Source organism: Carassius auratus, chromosome 22 (genome assembly GCF_003368295.1).
Source record: "Carassius auratus strain Wakin chromosome 22, ASM336829v1, whole genome shotgun sequence".
Taxonomy (NCBI): Eukaryota; Metazoa; Chordata; class Actinopteri; order Cypriniformes; family Cyprinidae; genus Carassius; species Carassius auratus.
The window spans coordinates 2,408,382-2,431,072 of record NC_039264.1 but is presented as its reverse complement, the minus strand read 5'-3'; the positions used below and the strand labels follow the sequence as shown (position 1 = coordinate 2,431,072).

General features: G+C 42.6%; 1 protein-coding gene and 2 long non-coding RNA genes across 4 annotated transcripts; all 3 read right to left on the bottom strand.

The window, feature by feature from the left end:
* Positions 1 to 527: 527 nt before the first annotated feature.
* LOC113039376 (uncharacterized) lies at positions 528 to 1,549 on the bottom strand. The gene is made up of 3 exons (XR_003274962.1): positions 960 to 1,549; positions 698 to 749; positions 528 to 555 (listed from the first exon to the last, which is right to left on the bottom strand). It is a non-coding gene; the product is annotated as an uncharacterized LOC113039376 (long non-coding RNA).
* Positions 1,550 to 8,110: 6,561 nt separating this feature from the next.
* Positions 8,111 to 8,722, bottom strand: LOC113039377 (uncharacterized). Its single transcript, XR_003274963.1, has 3 exons — positions 8,543 to 8,722; positions 8,281 to 8,332; positions 8,111 to 8,138 (listed from the first exon to the last, which is right to left on the bottom strand). It is a non-coding gene; the product is annotated as an uncharacterized LOC113039377 (long non-coding RNA).
* Positions 8,723 to 9,418: 696 nt separating this feature from the next.
* LOC113039333 (F-box only protein 42-like) lies at positions 9,419 to 15,335 on the bottom strand. Of its 2 annotated transcripts, XM_026197222.1 has the most exons (11): positions 15,187 to 15,335; positions 14,434 to 14,636; positions 14,224 to 14,295; positions 13,428 to 13,544; positions 12,967 to 13,101; positions 12,634 to 12,787; positions 11,374 to 11,484; positions 11,204 to 11,300; positions 11,065 to 11,121; positions 10,746 to 10,862; positions 9,419 to 10,620 (listed from the first exon to the last, which is right to left on the bottom strand). In XM_026197222.1, exons 2-11 carry the CDS (start codon positions 14,621 to 14,623, stop codon positions 9,733 to 9,735), a joined length of 1,938 nt encoding a protein of 645 aa, XP_026053007.1. In that variant the 5' UTR covers positions 14,624 to 14,636; positions 15,187 to 15,335; the 3' UTR covers positions 9,419 to 9,732. The 2 variants fall into 2 exon arrangements, with proteins under 2 accessions (XP_026053007.1, XP_026053008.1); XM_026197223.1 differs by lacking the exon at positions 14,224 to 14,295 and having other exon boundaries at positions 15,187 to 15,334.
* Positions 15,336 to 22,691: the final 7,356 nt, after the last annotated feature.

Sequence of the window (22,691 nt, the reverse complement as noted above, 5' to 3'; positions counted from 1 at the left end):
GGTTGTTCAAAGCAACACGAGTTTCTCAAAGTGGAAATATGCTCAATTATGTGCAATGGGTCTACAGCAAAGTGTCTTAAGTGATTCTTTGTATGTTTTTCTCATACAGGTGAAACATTGTTGAAAACATGCACCTGTCTCTACTGTGGAGTCACCGGCTTTCAGTCAGATCCTTAGCATGATAACATAGATTTCATCATGTATGTATGTATGGTTCTCGAAATTGATTCTGAATAATTCAGATTTCTTTCATTTATTTATCTCAAAATGTTCTGTGTTATGTTGTCCATTGTTGATAGTTTTCATACTTAAGCTGTGAAAGGAACATGTTTAAGTGTTAAGTTTAAGTGTTTAAGTGTTAAGTGTTTAAGTGTTAAGTCTGTGGAGGAATAGTCTCGTCTCTGAGAACAGCTTTCCTCAGCTTTCCTTAAGGCTGTCCTTGTCCTGTTTGCAAATGGCTAAAAGAGAAGAAAACAGAATATGTGACCGGTGTAATCTGCGTTGTGTTTTTTTTCCCAGTAACCAGTCGGACATCAGTTGACGGTTCTTCATTTACTGTTAAACATAACACAAGTCTTTTACAGTGTGTTTTTCGCCCTTGTCTTTTCTCTCCCATGCACAGACAGCGCAGAAAGGGCGGAAGAGGAAATGGTATACAATTTTCATACAAAATTAAACAAGTGACAAAACAACATACCTGTTAAACATAACACAAGTCTTTTACAGTGTGTTTTTCGCCCTTGTCTTTTCTGTTAAATGGAGGTCAAGTGCAACACAATTAGCACATGCTTCAAGTGCATCGATTCACAGAAAATGGATTAAATTAAGTGAAAATGCAGAAATAATCAAATATGAATGTAAAATAATATTATATATGATTTAAATAGAGTTTTAAAGTATAAAAGTGATTTTTAAAGCAAAGATGAAATTAGATTGATCAGAGCCAATTAGAAACCCACCTCTCCCATGCACAGACAGCGCAGAAAGGGAAGAGGAGGCGCAAAGACAGGAAATTAAAATCAATTCTTCCGTCAGAAATTTAAAGGGGAAAGTGCACACACAGACATACATATTCAGGTATACATTTTGAACAGTTTTTGTGTAATTCTATAAATGAAATGAACATTAATTTCCATACCCGTTACACTCACCCCCCTAGAATTACACAAAACTCTGAGAAAAACACAAAAAAATCTGTACACTGGTCAAAGAATTACATTGTCCACACTCTAAACAATCAGTGAAGACAGTCAGCAATCAAAAGCTTCCCAAACAAAGGATAAAAATGTTTTGAAATTGGCCAAATTTCAGCACATTCTGTAGACTTCATCAAGGTGCCCATTACACCTCGTACACTTAGACCACATGCTCAATTAAGGCAAGTTTTACTTAGAAAAATCGAGAAACAAAAGCAAGTTGCAAAAACTGCTAATTCAAACATGAAGTACTGTTGACCCAGAATCCAAACCTAACAGGGTCTCAAGTTGAACCATGGATTCAATAAGTCTGCGCACAGGTCTGATAACTCTTCCGAACCTGGTAGAGTAATGATCAGCTGTATTTAAACCAGCTACAGGACCTAGCACAACAGGTACACTGTCATAGACAGGATTTTGGGGAGAAGGATCAGCACCAGCACCAGCCACAGTATTGTCATCAGCCACTGGCACAGCAAGATGTGAATTTGGCTCCTGTTGGCACTGCAACTGAGATTGCACCCATGAAGCAGTGCGGTCATCATCGCATATAGCTACATTGGAGATGTTGGACATTGAGTCTGCTTGTGAGAGATCCTCAGTCTCATTCCGCTCATCATCTGCAGATTCAATCTCAGCAGCGTAGGAACAAGCGTCACTGTGGGTCTGGACAGTTAGACCACCAGAGCATGTTGGATCAGACTGCAAAGGGACACTGCAGGTAGGTGTTCCAGCATCCTCTTGACCAGAACTATCCGAGTCCATGTCAGGCAAAGGGAGGAAGTTCACTTGCAAAAGAAGATTGCGATGTACTGTTCGCTCATTACCAGCTCTGTCACGGATCTTATAGACATGTATGGAAGGCTTTGAGGCAATGACAGTGTATACAGATGGCTCCCATCTGTCAGCAAGTTTCCGTTTCCCTCTACAACCCTTGTAAGCCACGAGCACCTGGTCACCAATGGCTAGAGGAAGGCCTTTAACTCTTTTGTTGTACTGGTTGGACTGGTGTTTTTGTTCTTGAACAGAATTCTTCTGCGCCACTGACATAGCAGACTGGAGATCCCTGATGAGCGATTTAACGTACTGGTCGTAGTCACAAACTGACTTATCCCGCAGAACACTCTGGAACATAAGGTCAACTGGCAACCGTGGTACTCTGCCATACATTAAGTAAAATGGGGCAAAACCTGTAGTTTCATGTGCTGTACAGTTGTACACAAACGTCATGGTCTGTACCAACTGCGGCCACTTTTGCTTAGATCTAGGTGGAAGAGACCTCAGCATGTTACCTAATGTTCGGTTGAATCTTTCAGTACCACCGTTCCCCATTGGGTGGTAGGGAGTGGTTCTAGACTTGTCAATGCCAGCCAGTTCGAGAAGCTCAGCTAATAGTTCACTCTCAAAAGAAGCCCCCTGGTCAGAATGGATACGTTGGGGAAATCCATAGACACAGAAGAAGCCGTCCCACAGTTTCTTGGCCACTGTTTTTGCGGTTTGGTCTGGACACGGAAAAGCATGTGCCAGCTTTGTGAAGTGATCCGATATAACTAAAACATCCACAGATTTGTTATGTCGATCCTCAGCAGACCAGAAGTCGATGCAAACAAGCTCCAGTGGGGCTGTGGTTTTGATACTCTCCAAGGTGGCTCTTGCTGCAGGCTCTGGAGTTTTGCTGAAGACACACCTGGTACACTTCTTCACATAGTCACGCACATCACGCTCCATATCAAGCCAGAAAAACCTCTGACGGGCCAAAGACAATGTACGTGGCTGCCCTTGGTGACCAGCTAGGTCGTGAACACCAGAAAGTGCTTGACGTTTCAAGGTTTCGGGCACAACAAACTGAAATCTCTTGTGCCTGATGAGCGGGTCTTTGATAGCTCTGTACAGGATTCCATTGAGCACTGAAAGTTTATCCCACTGCTTCAGAATCCGCAACACATACACATTTTCATTGACACGTTCACGTTTCGATGGTCTGTGCTTTCGGTCAACATAATAACACACTCTTGCAATGACAGGGTCTTTATGCTGATGTTCTCTTAAGTCAGTCAGGGAAAAGGAATGAAACACTTCACCACCGCTGATCAAAGAGTTAAGATGTTCTGTGAATGATGTTGCTCTACATTCAGTTCCTATTTCCCATTCATCACAGGAGGACAGAACTGAGGACACGTCATCAGCAGACAATGATGTATCCAGCCGGACATCAAATGGATCTGACCCTAACGTTTGCGTTTGGCAGGTAAGTCGGAACACTTCTTGCACACTTCCATCCTCAACACTGTGTACTTGCCTCAACAGTTCAGAATAAGGCTCTGACAGAAGCCGCTGACTTACTGGCCTAACAAACGGATCCCTACTGAGTGCATCCGCCACCACGTTGAGTTTCCCTGGAACATATTTGATCTCAAAAGAATATGGAGCAAGTTTCGAGACCCAGCGTTGCTCACATGCATCCAATTTCGGCTTGGTCATAATATATGTAAGCGGATTATTATCAGTCCAGACTGTAAATTCATGGCCTTTAAGCCAGTGACTGAATTTGTCACACACTGCCCACTTAAGAGCCAAGAATTCCAATCTGTGTGCAGGATACTTTTTTTGGCTGCGATTCAAAGCCTTGCTAGCAAACGCTATCGGTCTAGCCTTGTCTTCACCTGCAGGTATCTGAGAGAGTACAGCACCTAAGCCGTCTAAAGAAGCGTCAGTGCAGAGCAGGAATGGACGCTCAAAATCTGGATGAACCAGCACTACACAATCGACCAGGGCCCGTTTCAGTTCCTCAAAGGCCACTTCACAGTCCGGGGTCCAGTCCTGAGATGTCAACTCCCGAAAAGTGCCTGCTCTTCTACGACCACCAACACCTTTCACTGAACGTTTCAGGCCAGCTGTCAGGTTGAATAAGGGTCTGGCAATACGAGAACAACTTGGAATGAAGGCCTGATAGTACAGGACCATACCGAGAAACGATCTGATTTTTTTCTGTGAAGGTGTGGTTCCATCTTCCTTCATTAGATCCTCTTTTCGAAAAGCAGAGATGACTTTCACTTTCTCTACATCTACTGAAACACCAGTACCATCTATCACATGGCCCAGGAACGTTACAGACTTCCTCAGAAAATGACACTTTTTAGGAGCTAGCTTTAGATTGCTGGATCTCAATCGAGAAAATACGATCTCCAAGCGCCTCAGTGCCTCCTGTTCAGATGGAGCGAAGACCAACAAGTCATCGAGGTAACAGAGAAGACTGGAAAAGTTAAGGTCACCGAAAATACTGAGCATCATGCGCATGAAAGATGCAGGGCTATTGCAAAGGCCCTGAGGGAGACGATTATACTCGTATAACCCCATAGGCGTTGTGAAGGCAGTGTATCGACGGTCAGACTCATGGAGTGGGATGTTGTAAAATCCTGAAGTTAAGTCCATGGTACTGAAAAAGGCATTACCTCCTAAGGCTGCAAGACAGTCAGATTGATGTGGTAAAGGATGGGCGTCCTTGAAAGTTTTAGCATTGAGCCAACGGAAATCGGTACAAACTCTCAAATCACCATCTTTTTTCCAGACCATCACTAAAGGCGATGCGTACTCACTGACTGACTTACTGATTATGCCTTTCTCCTCCATTTCTGACAAAACTTCTCTCAGTTTCTGGTAGTGGGCAGGAGGGATGCGGCGATAAGGAAGACGAAATGGGCGTTCATCATAAAGATGGATCCTGTGCACAAAATCCTTTGCCTCTCCACAATCCAGTTTATCCTTGGAGAAAACATCATGGTAAGATCCAATAAGAGCTGACAGTTTTTTCTTCCACATCTCAGAAACATCACAGCCGTCAATGTCAACATCCTTCAAGCCGTAGTCTTTCAGTGACTGCACTGGATCAGCGGGCAAGGCAGTTTTGAGTGGATCTGAATTGGGAGTGTCAAGATGAGTTCTACTCAATCCCTGCATAACAGTGAGGTCTTCTACACATAGACAGGAAGAAACATCAGCCAGTTTAGAGTTGCGGCGAATTGTCACTGACGTTGGATTAGGATTAAGTATCTTCATTGGCACCCATCGATCACCCCACATTGGTGTTACTACTCTTCCGACAAGAATGCTTTTAGGTGCTGAACGTGCAGTGGTTGGCTCAACAATTACAGTGCTTCCCGGGGAAACAGGGACATTTGCGGGCAATTTTCCCCAAACAAGATACTCACGTCTGGGAAGTAGAGTGACTGCCTGACAGAGTTTCACAGTACCCAGTTTATCAGGCTGCTGAGGGCCAGACCAACGGGAGATGCAGCTCAAAAGCTCTAGGAATTGCTCACACTCAGGATTACCGTTACAGCAGGAAACAAGTTCCCAGTACTTGTCATGAGATTTCATCTTCTGTAGAATGCATTTGATCACGTTGCTTCCAATTATGAACTCGTCTCTTTGTCCAGGCACTACAAGAGTTGGAACAATAAACTTAAATCCATAAACTTCAATCTCCAAGTCGTACATACACTTTGGCTGAATTGTAAGGCCACCACAGCCAACCAGAACCACATTACTTGGAATTGCTTGAGGATGTGAAAGAATACCATCAGCTTGCAGCTTGGACTCACCCTCTTCACTAAGCGTGCAGGACATACTACCAGAATCCAGTAACCCCTTTAATGTGCATTGGCCACAAACTATCACAGGAGCATAAAACAACTCACTCGCCCCATCAACTCTCTGAGACCCCACATATAATACAGTTTTGTCTTCTGGCAATGACTCGCAGCTGTTCATGAAAACATTTTGCACATCTGCTACTTCTGTGAGGGAGATTTTATTACAATTGCCCATGTTACCCCTCTCATCACATGGGCTACTCAGTTTAACTGAGCAGTATCCGAGGATGTTGCTGGGCATGCTGCTTTGGGACAGTCACTCTTAAAGTGGCCAGGACTAAGACAGTGACGACAAAGCCTGTGACGTCTACAGTGTGAGTACGTAGTGTGCTCCTTGGATTTACAGACCCTACATGCAGAACCTAAGTTGGTCTTGAAGCCTGAAGTTTTGTCTGCTTGAGCCTGACTGGGTGAAGTTAAAGAGGCAGTGCACAATGACAGGACTCTATCCATCATGCCAACCATATGTTGGAGACCTGTGTCTGGAGAGAATGGAACAGCATTAGGATTAAGATGACTCACAGCAGGCAGAGACTGGGCTGGCAAAGAAGCAGGCTGCTGAAGAGAACTGGACGCAGAATTGTGACGTGCTGTAACCGTGCACTGGTTGCAAGTTGACAAAGACATGGTGTGCTGTGTCCTTGACGAAAATCTCCTTGAATCCCTCTGATGACTATCCAACCGCTCCTGTACCTCAGCGGCACTCCACTTCTCAGCTGGTTTAAACTGAAAAGACATAGCAAGACTTGGGTCTGGACAATGTGAAATAAACATCATGACAGCTTCTGCAGCGGGATCCTCAACACTCTTATTACGCCTGTGCAAGCACTCATCAGCAATATCTATGGCCTTGTTAAGACGTATCCAGTAATCCATGGGACTTTCATCTGCTCTTGGGACAGTATTATAAAAGTCAGCCATAGGCATATTTGAGTAAGCCAACTCACTGAAGTTGCGTTTCAGTATATCAAACACCGCACTTGGAAGTTCACTGGCATTCAGTTCATGGCGGCTTCGCAGGGACACCTTCACAACATCTCTCGCTTTTCCAGCCAGTCTGCTCATGATGAGATCAGAAACATCAGTTTGCGGTTTGTATTTCATTCTGGTTAAATAACTGCACATCACATTCTCCCATTCATGGACAGTAAATGAATCACTCTTATCACCCCTGAAGAATGGTGGAGGTGCTGAATCTTGCTGAACTATCACCTTCAGACTAGATACATCAACACACTCACTGGGGTGCTGAGACTGGCAAGGAAGATTAGGCTGTACTGGGCTGGGCTGGTGCGCAATATTAAGGCTGGCTGAAATACTTTCCCCTATTTTGTGAGCCAAATCTGAAATTATGCTTCCTAATTCCTCTGAAGAAATTACACGTTCAGTATCTGAGCGTGTAATTGGGGTGGAGCTAGCTGTTGGGCCTACAGAAGCGCCGATTGCAGAATCAACTGTGTGCATATAATCCAGACCCACATTAGCCAACGCTCTCCCTCTCCCATAATAACGAGATGTAACTTCAGACATCCTCCTGTTGTGATAAATTTCAGGCCCACCACCCCTGCCCATAGGAAAAGTTAAATTAGATTGATTAGCAGGGCTGAAATCGTCCTTATCAATATCCTCAAACATGCCTCGAATCACAATGAAAGCACTAAATTACAAAAAAAAAATTAATATGCTTTAAACAGCAAAACCAATATTTCATACAAGATCCTGGAAATCAGAAATCAATGCAGTTAATTGTCAGTATGAACACAGTTCAAAGAGTAAAGATAGACTTCTCTTGATGGATGTAAAATATATTCTTACTCTTGAGTCTGTCAGACAGAGTTCCACATTTAAAACGCATCAACTGACAATAATTATATTTTCAGATAAAGGATACGATGCTCGAATGTCAATGAATCACCACGAGGTCCTTATCACAGTCTCTCTCGATTAACACACATCAACGAAGAAGAAAAAAAAAAAAAGATTCCCGGAGAGGAAAGTCGTGGATGAAACTCTTTAAGTTACCGTTCCTTTAAGACGAGATGTCACGCTGTTCATCTCACACAGGTGCGCTCTTTATCCGCGAGCACGGAGCCGCTGCGAGCGATGGCGATGAAGAAGACCGGGAGAGAAGATCGGCGAAGCCGGCGAGCCGTCATGCAACCACGGCGATCTGCGAAGCGCTGATCTTAAGATCCGAAATGGTCACGGGCACCACGTGTGACCGGTGTAATCTGCGTTGTGTTTTTTTTTCCAGTAACCAGTCGGACATCAGTTGACGGTTCTTCATTTACTGTTAAACATAACACAAGTCTTTTACAGTGTGTTTTTCGCCCTTGTCTTTTCTCTCCCATGCACAGACAGCGCAGAAAGGGCGGAAGAGGAAATGGTATACAATTTTCATACAAAATTAAACAAGTGACAAAACAACATACCTGTTAAACATAACACAAGTCTTTTACAGTGTGTTTTTCGCCCTTGTCTTTTCTGTTAAATGGAGGTCAAGTGCAACACAATTAGCACATGCTTCAAGTGCATCGATTCACAGAAAATGGATTAAATTAAGTGAAAATGCAGAAATAATCAAATATGAATGTAAAATAATATTATATATGATTTAAATAGAGTTTTAAAGTATAAAAGTGATTTTTAAAGCAAAGATGAAATTAGATTGATCAGAGCCAATTAGAAACCCACCTCTCCCATGCACAGACAGCGCAGAAAGGGAAGAGGAGGCGCAAAGACAGGAAATTAAAATCAATTCTTCCGTCAGAAATTTAAAGGGGAAAGTGCACACACAGACATACATATTCAGGTATACATTTTGAACAGTTTTTGTGTAATTCTATAAATGAAATGAACATTAATTTCCATACCCGTTACAAATACATAGAATCAGTTCACAGTTTTATGAAAAGCAATGAAATCCTTATAATCAAGTGATGATAAACTTAATCGGTAACACTTTTGAATAACGGTCCATTAGTTAATATTAGTTAACTACTTTAGTTAACATGATCTAAGCCAGAACAATCCTTATACAGCATTTATTAATCTTAGTTGATGTTCATTTATTAGTTATAAAGAATTACAATTAATATGATATTAATATAATAAGTAGCTGCAAAAGTCAGCCAATTTTGTTTCTAATATACTTTAACTGTAAACTGCTTTAATAGAGAGCGAGAGATCTGGGGGAGTGGCTTCAGTGTCACTGTACTCACAGCTGATTGGTCAGATCTCTAACCCAGAATAAAACCTGCTCTGGAGCGTAGGTTACCATGGTGACGACACCCAAACACTGAAGAGTTACCCCAAACTAGCGTGATGTTTCCTGGGGGCTTCGTGCTACAGGCCACTGAAGGTGAGGTTTTTACATTTATATACCTGAAATAAAATAATAAAACATTCAAATGTAGTAGAATTGTGTGAACGGAGATGACCACACAGCTTTATTCTGTTATAGTCAAAGAGCACGCGACATTAGATCAGAGAATTAAGACATGAAGAACTTTATTTCTGTTTACAATCCACAGTCTCATTCCCTCAACAGCACTCTCACACACACACACACACACACACACACACACACACACACACACACACACACACACACGTAATGTAAACATTGCAGGCCGAAAGAGTGGTAAAAAAAGGTCAATTTCATCAGTTCCTCCTCCAGTCGCCGGTTTTCTTCTGTCAGATCAGCGTTTCAGAGGGTGAAATGTGCCAAACAATAAAAGATTCCCTTCTAGAGTTCTCTGTCAGGACAGAAGCATCATCCGCTCGCTCAGAAACTGAAAGCACATCTATGTTTGAGTGTCCTGTATACGTGTGGAGCTGTGTCAGAGTAAGTTAGTGTAAGGGCAGCAGGCGGCGCTCCTCCATCACCTCTTGGCGCGGACGAAGTACAAGGCGTTGGTTTTGGGGTAATATTTCACGTTCTGCTTTTTGTCCATCAGGCCTCCGAAGATGATGAGCTCTCCGCGGCCCTGAACCACTGTGTGCAGGCTGGTCTCGGGCGGCCCGGTGACCGCGCTGGGTGCTCCTCCGCTCCCGTACGCCCGCCACGACACCACGCCGCCCGACTTGGCACGAGAGATGTCCAGCACGTACATCTGCATGGGCTTGCAGTTGAGCGACTGGTAGAGCGGCTTGCCCACGTTCAGGCTCTGCGGCGGGTGGTGGGCGAGGCGGCGGGCGATGGGTGGGATGGGGGGTCCGTCGGAGGCCTGCGGGGGGCTGGAGGAGGCGGGAGGCGTGGACACACCCGGCTGGGACAGTGAGGAGGAGGACGGCAGCGAGGAGGAAGCTTTGACGGCCTCCAGACCGCGGCGCAGGGCGGCGGGAGAAACAGCGCCCGGAGGGGTGCACGGTGACCCGGCCAGCGGAGGCGTGTGCAGCCCGTTAGAAGAGGGCAGGTCGTCCCAGCTGTACTCCACCTGTGGACGTGTGGGTGGAGACGCCGGGCTGGTGGAGGGTGAGGAGCCGTTGAGCAGCGGTGGGCTGTCGGGGCCCCGTGAGGGCGAGGCTCGGGCCGACGCTCGGGGCCGAAGGGTCCCCCAGCGCCCGTTCACACAGGGAGCCTCCTCGACCGCGCCCAACACCACACCTGCCGCTCCGCCCCGCACCGGAGACTGTGAGCGCAGCGAGGGCGGGTCTGGCCCCAGAGGAGCCGGTGTGGAGCTGATGGGCGAGGGACGAGAGTTCATACTGGGGCTGAGAGGAGCTCGACCCGACGGAGCCTGAGAGAACACCACCACACACTGACCCACCTGAGACAGACGGGGGGAGGGATATATAAACTGTGTTATATAAATCTGCAATTCTGACTTTTTTCTTGGGATTGAGAGTTTGTCTCACAATTTTCTAACCAGGAAGTGATTGTTTGAAGTCTCACCTTGCAGGCCGGATGACACCAGAGCTCCGGCGCACCGTGATCCTCGTTCTCCACACGCAGCTGCTGCCACGTCCAGGGGGAGGCGCTCATGTGCAGCAGCCACGCATCCTTCAGCAGCTGCACACACACACACACATCACTGCAGTGCAGCAACACACTCACACACACACAAGTGCACACACACAATCACTCACTCTCACACTCACACACTCACGTACACACACTCCTACTCGCAAACTCACACACACACACTCACTCATGCATACTCACGCAGTCCCACTCGCACTCTCACACACTCACGCACACAGCAGATACTCACAGCGTTCGGCCCGCCGCAGCCTCCCAGAATCAGCAGTGTCTCGCTGTCGATCACGATCTGAGGAACACGAGGGGACTCAGTGAGCGCTCAGACTCAGAGCATCATGGGAGTCAGTGAGAGACTGAGGAGGCAGTGTTACCTGAGACTGTCCCCCGCGAGGGTGAGGAGACGGGCCGCTGACGGCCGGTTTGGACCAGGACCACTGCTCCAGATCCAGAACCCAGACCTCGTTACTCCTGCGACACAAACACACACAGGATAAACACGCGACTGGATCGCTCGCGGACGACTCTCTCGCATCATACGTACATCTGCCGCGCGCCCAGAGAGCCTCCGAACACCACCATAGTGCTGCCCATCACAGAGGACGAGTGTCCCGCCATCGGAGGTGGTCCGTGAGTCGTCACGATGCAGTTCCACCTGCGGGCGAGAAAGGGGCGGAGTTACAGGCTCCCACTTCCTGTCAGACACACACATCTTCCCTTGAGTCACACGGTGCAGGAAACACAGATGGAATCACAGAACCCAGTCAACGTTTTCTTGTCATTTGTTAAAAACAATCAAACACAAAGTTAAACCTCAGGACAAATGGCAAAAGAGTTCAGTTCGAATTATGAAAATATACTTCTCAAAGCAACAGAAATGATACAGGCTCTTCTGTTAAGTCAAGTCACCTCCATTTATCTAGTGCTTTTAACAAGAGAGATTGTGTCAATCAGTTCAACAGTTTTAAATATGAAACCATGTGTAATAATGCAACACAGTAAACACTCAAGTTTCAGTTAGAGTCAGTTCATCATTGATTCAGAAAACTTTGAAGAAAATCAGTCTAAATATTTAACGCAAATACATCTTATTATATATTACAGTACTTTAAAGTAAACTGAGGCTCTTTGAGAGCTGCACAAATACACTGAGTACTGTATGAGCGGGGTAGGCACATGATAAGTCAAGTCTCCTTTATTTATATAGCGCTTTAAACAAAATACATTGCGTCAAAGCAACTGAACAACATTCATTAGGAAAACAGTGTGTCAATAATGCAGAATGATAGTTAAAGGCAGTTCATCATTGAATTCAGTGATGTCATCTCTGTTCAGTTTAAATAGTGTCTGTGCATTTATTTGTAATCAAGTCAATGATATCGCTGTAGATGAAGTAAATGAGTTTTCACTCTAATACATGTAGGATTTGTTATTATAATAATGCTGGGGGGGAAATGTGCATAAAAATGTTATGCATTGTGTGCAGATTTGAACGTATGCCATAATAAACACTTTTCCAAGAATTAACCGACTCTGCACTAGACTAAGTATGTATTTAGATTGGATAGTTGTTCAGTCTCCTACCGTAAATGTTATCAAAACTTAATGTGTGATTAGTAATATGCATTGCTAAGAACTTCATCTGAACAACTTTAAAGGTGATTTTCTCAATATTTAGATGTTTTTGCTCCCTCAGATTCTCAGGTTTTCAAACAGTTGTATCTCAGACAGATGTGGTCCTCCGAACAAACCACACATCACTGGAGAGATGATTCATTCAGCTTCAGATGATGCATGAACTCACCAGTTCTTGGAGGGTGAGTAGGTGTGTATCTCGTCGAAGAAGCGCTCGGGCTGATGCAGAGGGTATGGACTGGGCCGCGTCCAGCCGCCGAACAGAACCAGCAGATCCCTGAACATCACCAGCGTCGCTCCGGCTTTAGGAGACGGGTACGAGCCTGAACACACACGAGAGACGTGAGTTACGGAGCTGACACACACACACACACACACACTCACTCACACTCACGCACACACACACACACACACACACACACACACACGCACACACACACGCACACACACACGCACACACACACGCACACACACACACACACACACACACACCGAGTCTCACCTGACGCCAGCGGCCGGATCCACTCCTTACTGTTGAGATCCAGACGCCACAGATCATTAAACGCTGCGTTACAGCTGCTCTGAGTGCAGCCGCCGAACACGTACATCGACTGATTCGAGTCGTAGTAACACGCACCTGCAACACACACACACACACACACACACACATTACTCTACATACTGTCAATAGTTAACATTTCATACAACTAAATGATCTGCATCTCTTCAGAGAGTGATTGAGACTCTCTGACTCAATGAGTCATTCTTTAGAACGATTCACACGAATCACTTGTGACTCATTAAAAGAACTGGTTCAAAAGAATCTACTGTGATCTAGTTCAGCAGATTCACACAGCAACATCAGGATACTGGTGTGTGTGTGTGTGTGTGTGAGTGAGTGAGTGAGAGTGTGTGTGTGTGTGTGGGAGTGTGTGTGTGTGTGTGTGTGATCCAATCACTGACTGTGTGAGAAGCGTTGTGTTATCGGTGTTCCAGGATATGGATATGTGCGACTCTCCCACTGGATGTTTCCCTCTTGAACAGCCCTCAGGAAACCATGATAACACTGATACGCCACACCTGAGAGAGAGAGACACACACACACAGAGAGTAGTTGACACAGCTGTGCTGATTCATGTTCTCAGCTGAGGCGTCCGACTGAACGTTAAACTCGTCTCACATCCCAGAGTCACATGACACAGCTCCAATGGGGATTATAATAACAGTAATGACAATGATAACTTTAACAGTAATCATAATAACTGCACCAATAACAAGAACTATAATCATAAGTACAGTTACTATAACAACAACTATAACTATATAACAATAATTATGCTACATATGATAACTATAACGAAAACTATACTGTAACTAACTGTAACAACAGTGCTGCGTATAATGAAAACTATAATATCTATAAGTGTAAATGTAATACTGTTATAATAGCAATAGTGGTGACCGTAATAATGAAAACTTTAATTAAATCATAACTGTAGGTTCTACGATAACTATAATGGCAACTATAATAACTATAACTAATATTAATTTTAATGCTAATGACAACTATAATAGCAACAGCAACAAAAACAAAACTATAGTGATAATAATAACTATTTAACAATAGCTATAAAAGGTAACAATGACTATAACGATAACCAAAATTACAATGATAAGAACTGTAACAATAACGTTAGCTATACTGGTAACTTTAACGATAATGAAAACGATAACGAATCACTTTCAGAATGATTTTTACCAGCTGACATTGACAGCCAATCAGAATCCGTCCTGCTATAACGAGCTCCAGGATTTAAAGCGACAGACACACCTGCACGTACAATAAGCAGACGATATCTAATATCATTATCGGTGTGAACGAGGCTTTACGGTCGATATCACTGTAGTTGTGGCTACCATGATCATTATAGTTACTGTTACCGTGAATAATCGCGATGTGACCTCTGACCTTTGATGAGGCGGTACCACTGCTTGCAGACCAGTGCAGCGGTCTTGTGCTCCTGGTATGGTGACAGGAAGGACAGGATGTACTCCAGCACCTCCTCGGGGAGCTCGTCCACGCTGCGCGCACCCAGCGGCACCTCCTCCGTCTCCATGGCGACCGCGCAGCTGTGCTCGCCGTCTGCGCAGCCGGACATGACGTCAACTTATCTAGCAAAACAATCGCTCAACTTATTAAAAAAATCCTGTTTAGAATTTCTTTCTTTTTATTTTTTTTTTACCACAACGCTTGGCTAGCATTAGCTCTGCGCAGGAATGGATTTTGTTTTTACTCTGAAAGTGAACTTCTCCTTTAACACTGGGTTGTTTCTCATGTCTGCGGGTTGAAACTATCCCAATAACGTGATATTTAGCCCTTGAAGTAGAAACTGCAGCAGGAACAGCCTAAAGACGTGTGTTTAACACCGAGTTTACTCGGGGACCCCCCAAACTGCATCGGGTCGGGTTGTTGTTGTTTTGTGGAGAAAGCCTGACTCTTCAGATCGTGATCACAGCTAATGACAACATGATTAATAATCAGAACCGTGTTTAATCACGGGGGGGTCTGGACCTGTGCTGTCTGATTCTCTGATCTCAGATGATCTCTCCGCGGTGTTTACAGTAACGAAGTGTGAACCAGAGGTGTTTTCATGAGCTAACACCGGGTTTCCCGTCTGATCATGATGATGAAGATGATGATGATGATTAGACGCGTGATTACCTGTCTGCCGGGGTCTCGGTCCGTCTCTCTTCTTCTTCTTCTCCGCTGATGTTTGTTTGTGTTTCTCTTTATCAGCTGCTCTCATGAAGCGCCCCACTCCAAACATCCGCCATCTTCACTCCGCTCGCGAGCGCGCACGCACGCACACACGTCACGCGTCACGGGGTAACGTCCGCTACGTTCGGGCGTGCCCGCTCTCTTTCTATCACAAGTATTAACGTATATTTCGTTTGTTTTATTCAGGATTCTGTGTTTGTCTAAGAACGTTAATGCTTGATTCTGTAACAGGCTACGCGTGTGGCGGAAATTGTGTTAGTTTTATTGGCGTTCGTCACATATATAATATTATTATTGTGAAGTGTTATGAATCAAATCATCCAGCAGGTGTCAGCAGATCAATAATCACAGTTTGCTGCAAAGAAATATTATGGTTTGGAATATTCTCAATAAAAGTGTATTCAGTTTACTAGTTACAACCACTGATATATATATATAGAGAGAGAGAGAGAGAGAGAGATCAGAGGAATGCATTTAGTTGTTTTTATACAGTCTATGGTTGGAACGCAATCATTTTATTTCACGTCTTTTAAAGATCCGTTTCGGCAGCGCGCGGAACAATAGCGCGACGATCGCTGTTTTAATGTAATATTTTTATAACTTTATAGTTTATACTGTCGAGCGAGCGGCTTTCTCGAAACAAATTTAACTTTTTCTCAAACAGATTCAACTCTAACGAGTCGGTTCGCTGTAAATGGATCTCGCTCTAGCTTCGGAAAGCCCGAGTCGGTTCTTTAAAAGGCTTCGGGAAAACCGACTCCTTCTAGCGAGTCGGTTTCTTCTGACTGTGCGTTCACACCGCGGGTGGCTCTGACGTAGATCGAACACTTATCCTGTGTTTAAAGTATTTAAAGTTGCAGCATAGAAAACAAGCGTGTTGTTCTTGTGCAGACCATAGACTAACCACAATGAGAGGAATGTTATAATTTAACCTCATTAAATAATGTTTTAATGACTTTACCTAATAATGTATAAAGCGCTGTAAAAAAAAAAAAAAACAGTGATGCAAGTAAAAGTCCTGCATTGAAAATGTTATATATAATCAAGTATAAACATTACTTAAGTATAATCAAGGAAATTCGTTTAAAAGTAAAATGGGACTATAGCCTACTCTTATTTATTATATCATTACATTATTATAATATCGTTAATGCACATCAGTAACACACCAGAAACATGAACAATCTCAGACACCTTGGTTCACTATCAATGTTTATTTTATTTTTTATGTCCTTGTACGCTAAAATACAAATAAACCGTTCGTTTTTTGCATATTCCACCATATTCATGAAAATAAAAAAAACAAATGTGATACATATTTTTAGTTTGTTTTCCTCAATATTTATTTAAATGCAAGAAATAAATATACAATAAAACCAAACCGAAAAAAATAAGCTTTCTGATCCACAAAAACGATTTGTTGTTCCCTGTCGCTTTCTGCTGTGACGCTGCAGAGCTGGTGACGTCATCTTATTCGTCATCAGTCATGGGGTCAGTGCTGGAGGCTCAAGCTGGAAACATCGTTCCTATGATCAGTCTTGGAGCAACCTATTCTGATGTTTCTGCTGCTTTAGCGTCAATGGAATTGAAAGACCCTAACTAACTCTAACTAGTCTTTCAACTAGTTCCTTGGCAGCCCCAACCTGCTAAAGAGGGGCTTTAGTCTGATGATATGATATGATCTGTAGGTGACTGTAGCCAGTGCTGTTCGAGAGGTGTGTGTAGTGATAACTGATGCTACTCTTTTTACAGCCAGAATGTTTTTATGTATAGAGACTGGAGCAACATTTGGGCTAAAGATGATGCTGTGTTACCTGTCCTGAAGGGGCTTGTCCATCAATCTTTACAGTGTTCTTCCTCCTGTGTCTAACTGTGTAATCACTCACTGTGTTATCCTTGTGAGGACTCTCTAGAAGCGTAATACTATATTCCATCACCCCACACCTAAACCTGCTCCTTACAGGACATCTCAGCACTTTCACTTAATCACTGTTTGTGTGTGATGTATAAGCTTGTTTACCCCCGTGACACAAGTCCTCATCAGTCTGTGTGTATTCAGTTCCCTCTCTACTTGAATATAACAACAGCTACACACACACATTGGGTTTTCAGACAGTCCATTGAGTTTTATACTACTGAAACTAATGTATTCTATCCTTTAACCTATACCCACCACAGAAAACATGTTTTCACCTTTTAAAAAACACCACCTAGTGTGATTTATTGATCTGTTACACACACACACACACACACAGTAAACTCATACATTGTCTACCGTTTTCATTCTCAGTCTTCCGCTATAGGGTAAGTGGTAAATATCAGTTTACGTTTCCAAACCTTCAACCGTTAACAGTAATGATGCAGTGATGTGTGTGTGATCTGATCTTCAACCGTTAACAGTAATGATGTAGTGATGTGTGTGTGTGTGTGATGTGATCATCTTCGGTCTGTCTGGAGACACATGAAGACACACACCACACTGAGACCGACTCGATCCAGAAGAAGTGTGCCATCGTCTCAGAGATGCTTCAACAGGACTGAAGCTTTACCGCGAGAGGTTTCCTGGAGCAAACAAAAATCTCACTGGATTATTACAATAATGGTAAAATGAATGTTGGGAAATGTACACTGATATTTCCTACTGACACACTACAGTAGAAGATCATTTTCAGCTGGTGAAAACAGTGTTTCTCTGCAGGGAGAGGTGTCCCAAACGCCCCGAGAGAAGGTGTTCACAGCACACGTGTGCTCAGGTGAGACGGGATCCACAGTGTTTGGCATCTACCTAACCCTAACCCTAACCCTAACCCTTTCCTGACAGAAGAGGACTGTACATGTTTCTGACCCGACTCTCTTATACAACACTATCATTAACAATGACTGCAGAACATCTCAAGAGCAGTTCTGTGCTTTATTAATATCACTGACAGAGTAATCCTTAAACCATTCACTCTGTGAAGACTGTGTATTTATAGTTTTAAATGATTATGTCAATTATTAAATAAGAGGGTCTCCATGTTGGGAATGTAGTTAAGTGTTCTTGATAAACATCTAAATACAGTATTTCCACCAATAGCGGTTATCTTATTAAATATAATCTTGCTTAGAACATTTATTAAACTGCTTTCATTGAACAATGTTAAATACAATTTTCCTTGAAAATGAGCGCAGACAAATAAAATCTGTTAAAAGATCATCAGTTCGATGTTAGTCGTCTTTCTCTTGTGTTGAGGGAGGAAAGAGACTCTCTCTAGACCTTGAGATGACTTCAACACCTCCTCGATCTCTTCTACAACACCCTGTAATCCAGAATCTTCCTCCCTGTATAAAGGAACGAGGCTAACTACAGCTTGTGTAACTAGATCAGTAACTACACGCAGCAGTTTAAGAAAGAAAGGCCCAGTTTCACAGACAGGGCTTAGCTCAAACCAAGACTAGCTTTAGGAGATTATAAGAATGTCTCGATATAATCATTACTGTGTGTATCTTCAGACACAACTACATCAGTGACACTTTCAGATGCGTTTCAATCCTCCTTTGTCCTTCTATGTGAGAGTCAGTCTATGTGGACTTCATCATGTGTCCTGAGGGAACATCACCGCATCAGCATCATCTGTCACAGGTGACGTCACACAGAGACATCAGTGTGTGCTCTTCCAGACTCAGAAGTGTGCTCTTCATATCTCTGCACCACAGCTCTCTAAATCTGTCTCTTATTCTTTAAGAGTTGTGCAAAGCGTGAAGGTGTGTTCAGTGTTTCCAGACTATCTGCAGGATTAATAAACTCAAATAGAAGACTTTAAAACCTGCACAAATAATTAATAATCACCATATGACTGGGGTCTTCAGTAACTTATTAAACTGTAAAAACCATGATTTAAAGTAAATCTTTCTAAAGCAAATAGATGAATATTTATTTTATTAAATTAGTTATACAAGTTATATATATATATATATTATTTATGTATTATTATACATATATATAACTTTCTTATTGTAATTCCTAGAATGCATAATCTTCTTGTTGATCCATCAGTTCACATTTATAATTAATATTTGAACAAGAGATTTGATTGGCCCGACTGAACAATGGCCTAAGCCTCATATATATATATATATATATATATATATATAATAAAACCCTCCAGGCAGCTGAACATGTTTCCTTCACGATCACACACTGAAGGGTTATCTTGTAGAGTGTGGTCTACTGGAGTCACTTCTCCTGATAACAGAGGAAAGAGCTTCAGATCCTCAGTTTTGGGTTGTGAGACACCCTGAATAACATGAAAACCTCAGTAAACTCAATATCTCTGTCTACATGAACTTCTGTCTGAAGCGTCAGAAATGATCCAGACTCATGCATCAGACGGACCATGTCTAGCTGCACATGTCTACTTTCAACAGAAGCCTTTTATATAGAAAAATACTCAAAATTATTATGTTTATATGTACTTTAATATTCCACGTATTATCAGTGCATGGAGCGTGCAGCAGCGCAGACGTGTGCAGACTGGTGTAGCACATCTCTTTTATAAATGTCAGTGTAGTTCAGTCAGATTTCAGTGACAAAGACAGTAGAACGAGACAGATGTAGTTTATAATTTACATTAACTGAGAGAGAGCACTCCTGATTGCTGATCGTTCACTCAGCACATGTTCTTTACATTCAGACTAAATCATATATGTGTTAAACATGAACCTGATTAATGTCTAACAAGTGATTCTCTTCATTATTACAGGAAGTGCCCTGAACACAAACACTCAAAGCGTGAACACAGATAACCAGTGTCTCAGCGAGTGAATACTGGATTATATTGTGTTTTCATCTTGTGTGTGTACTCACAAACTCAAGTGAACACAAGAACACTGCTGCTGTGTTTTAATGTTAATCAAACAAAGATCAATACATTACTCACTGCTCTTGACTAAACAGGTTGCTCTTTAACTTTACTAAACTATCCATCTATATGTAATCTATTCAGTAATAATAAAATCTATTCAGAGTTAATAAAACTCCTGGAGAGAGAGAGAGAGAGAGAGAGAGACAATGACTAACGGTGCACTGTCTGTTCTACTGGGAGGTAAGGTTTAATTTACTCTAGAGTTTAATTCAGCATCATCTGTAATGTATTATAATGGTTTAAAGCACAGCTAGCCGTGGATTATCCTTTAGTTATTGCACAGTTTCCTAACACTAACCAGAATCAAGCGTTCAGACCTGGTATAATGACAGAATGGGTTATATATTACAGGCTTTGAGTGTGTCTTGAACACACAACACATAATTATTACACATCTCCTGTCCAAGCTTCAAGGGTCTGAAATCTGACAGAAGATGAATGTGGCCAGGTAAATAATTAATTAAATAAATTAAAGTGAAAGTACATGAACGACTCCTAACATCCCTTGAGTGAAAGTCTTCATCTTAAGACCCTCATGTTGTTCCAAACCTGTGTGTGTTTCTGTCTCCTGCTGAACACAAAAGAAGATATTTTAAAGAATATGGCTAACTATGGACCCCGTCACATTGACTTCTATAGTATGGAGAGAAAATACCATGAAAGTCAATGGGGCCCATCAACATTCTTCAAAATATCTTCTTTAGTGTTCAGCAGAAGACAGAAATGCATACAGGTTTGGAAGTATATAGTATTTGCACTAAATGTAGCTCTAAGATGCATTAGTCCCCAACACCTAAGAACATACAGTGGAAACCAAACCATTCATTTGTATTGAGAGCGATCATGCTTATTTTCTAAAGTCACATCACAATATTGTAATAAATGAAGTTCGGCAGAGCATCCTCTTAAACGTCTACAAACACTTAATCCCAATATCCTTCAGAAGCTCTCTTCAGTACAACAGATAAGATGAAGTTTAGTCAAATGTTTTGGGTCTCATCACAATGTGTGCCACCATGTGCTCAGAAACTGCTGTATTCTCCAAACCCTGGTCCGACCGGACTCTTGATGGGACACCAGACTGATTAATGAGCACAGGGATGTTCGGTCATCTGGAGACACAGAAAGATACGAGTCTGCTGAATCCATCGATTCCACCGTGAATCACCAATCTCCATCTACAGAATACACAAGAATACTGGAAAAACAAGTTCAGTATCAGAAAGCACCAATAACACACATCACCCAGTCATCATATATGAAATGTGTGCACATGTAATGTTCACATCACCTGAAATTGCCAATTACAGTTAATACTAGCCATTATAATTCACATCTGTGTGACAGTGGATCAATATGATTACATATTCTCCATAATTTAATGAAGCCATCCAACAGTTTTCCTTCATATGAGCAGCGCGTCGCATCAAAAGCTAAAGAAACCTTTATAAATCAATGATACTGAGTATTAATCATAGGAATATATCCTGCAAGAATATGAGGCAAGTAATGTGTGCCTCAGGGAAGACAGATTTTAGTCACATTACAACACATTTATTTAGTTTAAGAACGATGGAGTTTTCCAGTGGCTGTTAGTGGATATGATGTGTTTGTGATAGAGTAATATCCCCAGAGTTAGGACACTTTCTCTGTGTTTCCTCAACGCTGCGGTCACGCTCTGAATCACTTAGAGTTGAATACAGATCAGAAACACTTGATTCAATGATATAGTCTTCTGTGAACCTGTAACACTTATAGTGTAACAACACCAGGAAAAACATTGAAAGAGGATCTTCAGAATGAAGCATGACTCTGATTTTACCTGATTATAAAACTAATTAATCAAATGTTCAGTTATATTGAACAAAAGCTATAGATTCTTATAAAAAGAGATATATTTAAACTGATCTAGGTTTACAATGTATTTGGGAAACAGCCCTGATTGGGTGTTGGTCCAGCTCAAACACTTAAACCAGTCTGGACCATTAAATTACTAATAGAGAAGATAATATATATATTTACATGAAAAAACAACACTTAGCTGAATTTTCGATGTGATAACCGTGGAAACGTCAGTTACCTTATCCAGTCTGTGAAAAGAGAATTGTAAATATACGCAGAACACGGTGAAAGCTGCCGGAGATCAGTGAACTTTCTCTGGCCTCAGATGATGCTTCATCCTCCGTCTGATGGTTCTCTCGCTCGCTCCGAGTAACTTCACTCTCTCACGAGCAGTAAAACCATCAGTGTTTGTAACGGGACGAGACTCCCGGGGAATCTGCTGTCTGAAGACACTGCACAACCTCACGAAGACTATTTACAACTCGATGGTCGACATCGGAGTTTGTGACGGCTGCAACATGTCCAAGTGTGTCCAGGACAGATTCAGCTCGATGCAGAATTAAGTCATCATCATCCCAAATGACATTTTAGCTCTTCCAAGTAACAGCGTAATTGAGTCACAAACACACATTAACATAAAATTTGCATGCAGGCTGTCTTTCAAATGAAAACAAAAATGAAAACTGTGAAATAAATGAACGT

Bases quoted from the DNA above. Each gene is read 5' to 3' on its own strand.
- LOC113039333 (XM_026197222.1), bottom strand. From the start codon at position 14,623: ATGTCCGGCTGCGCAGACGGCGAGCACAGCTGCGCGGTCGCCATGGAG. The intron at 11,301-11,373 runs GTACGTATGATG...TTTGTGTCGCAG, and splicing joins TCTCTGGGCGCGCGGCAGAT to GAGTAACGAGGTCTGGGTTC. The intron at 10,863-11,064 runs GTGAGTATCTGC...GTGTGTGTGCAG, and splicing joins GCTGCGGCGGGCCGAACGCT to CTGCTGAAGGATGCGTGGCT.